Source organism: Eimeria mitis, genomic scaffold, assembly GCF_000499745.2.
Source record: "Eimeria mitis Houghton genomic scaffold, Emh_scaff1012, whole genome shotgun sequence".
In the NCBI taxonomy this organism is placed as follows: Eukaryota; Apicomplexa; class Conoidasida; order Eucoccidiorida; family Eimeriidae; genus Eimeria; species Eimeria mitis.
In genome coordinates, this window is record NW_013567076.1 from 11,843 (window position 1) to 12,365 (window position 523).

General features: G+C 61.2%; 1 protein-coding gene across 1 annotated transcript in view; it reads right to left on the reverse strand.

Moving 5' to 3' along the window:
- EMH_0027450 (uncharacterized protein) overlaps positions 1-523 on the reverse strand; it is a gene marked incomplete at both ends in the record, with an annotated part of 4,161 nt that overhangs the window by 1,158 nt on the left and 2,480 nt on the right. The window contains one exon of the mRNA XM_013494033.1: positions 1-504. Coding sequence (XP_013349487.1) covers positions 1-504 — 504 coding nt within the window. The remainder of the gene's footprint in view (positions 505-523) is intronic.

Below are 523 nucleotides of genomic sequence, written 5' to 3' on the forward strand. Positions count from 1 at the left end.
GATGGTGCTGCTGCTGCTCCTGCTGCTGCTCCTGCTGCTGATGGTGATGGTGCTGCTGCTGCTGCTGCTGGTGATGGTGCTCCTGCTGCTGCTGCTGCTGCTGGTGATGGTGATGGTGCTGCTCCTGCTGCTGGTGCTGCTGGTGCTGCTGCTGGTGATGGTGCTGCTGCTGCTGCTGGTGATGGTGATGGTGCTGCTGTGGCTGCCGCAGCAGTGCGTTCGCTAAGACTGATACCACCAGACTCTCCATCGTCACGCTGCTGCTGCTGCTGCTGCTGCTGCTGTTGCTGCTGCTGCTGCTGCTGCTGCTGCTGCTGTCAATGGGCGTGAAGGTATCGAGGCTGCAGCAGGTGTCTAGATGAGATGGGTTTGGGTTTAGCAGCAACTCTTTGCTGCTGCTGCTGCTGCTGCTGCTGCTGCAGCAAGGCTCTCCGGCGGGGTGTATGTACACCTCGCGAGCTCTGAGGCCCCTAGCAGCAGCAGCAGCAGCAGCAGCAGCAAGAGCTGCATGCAGAGCAGCACG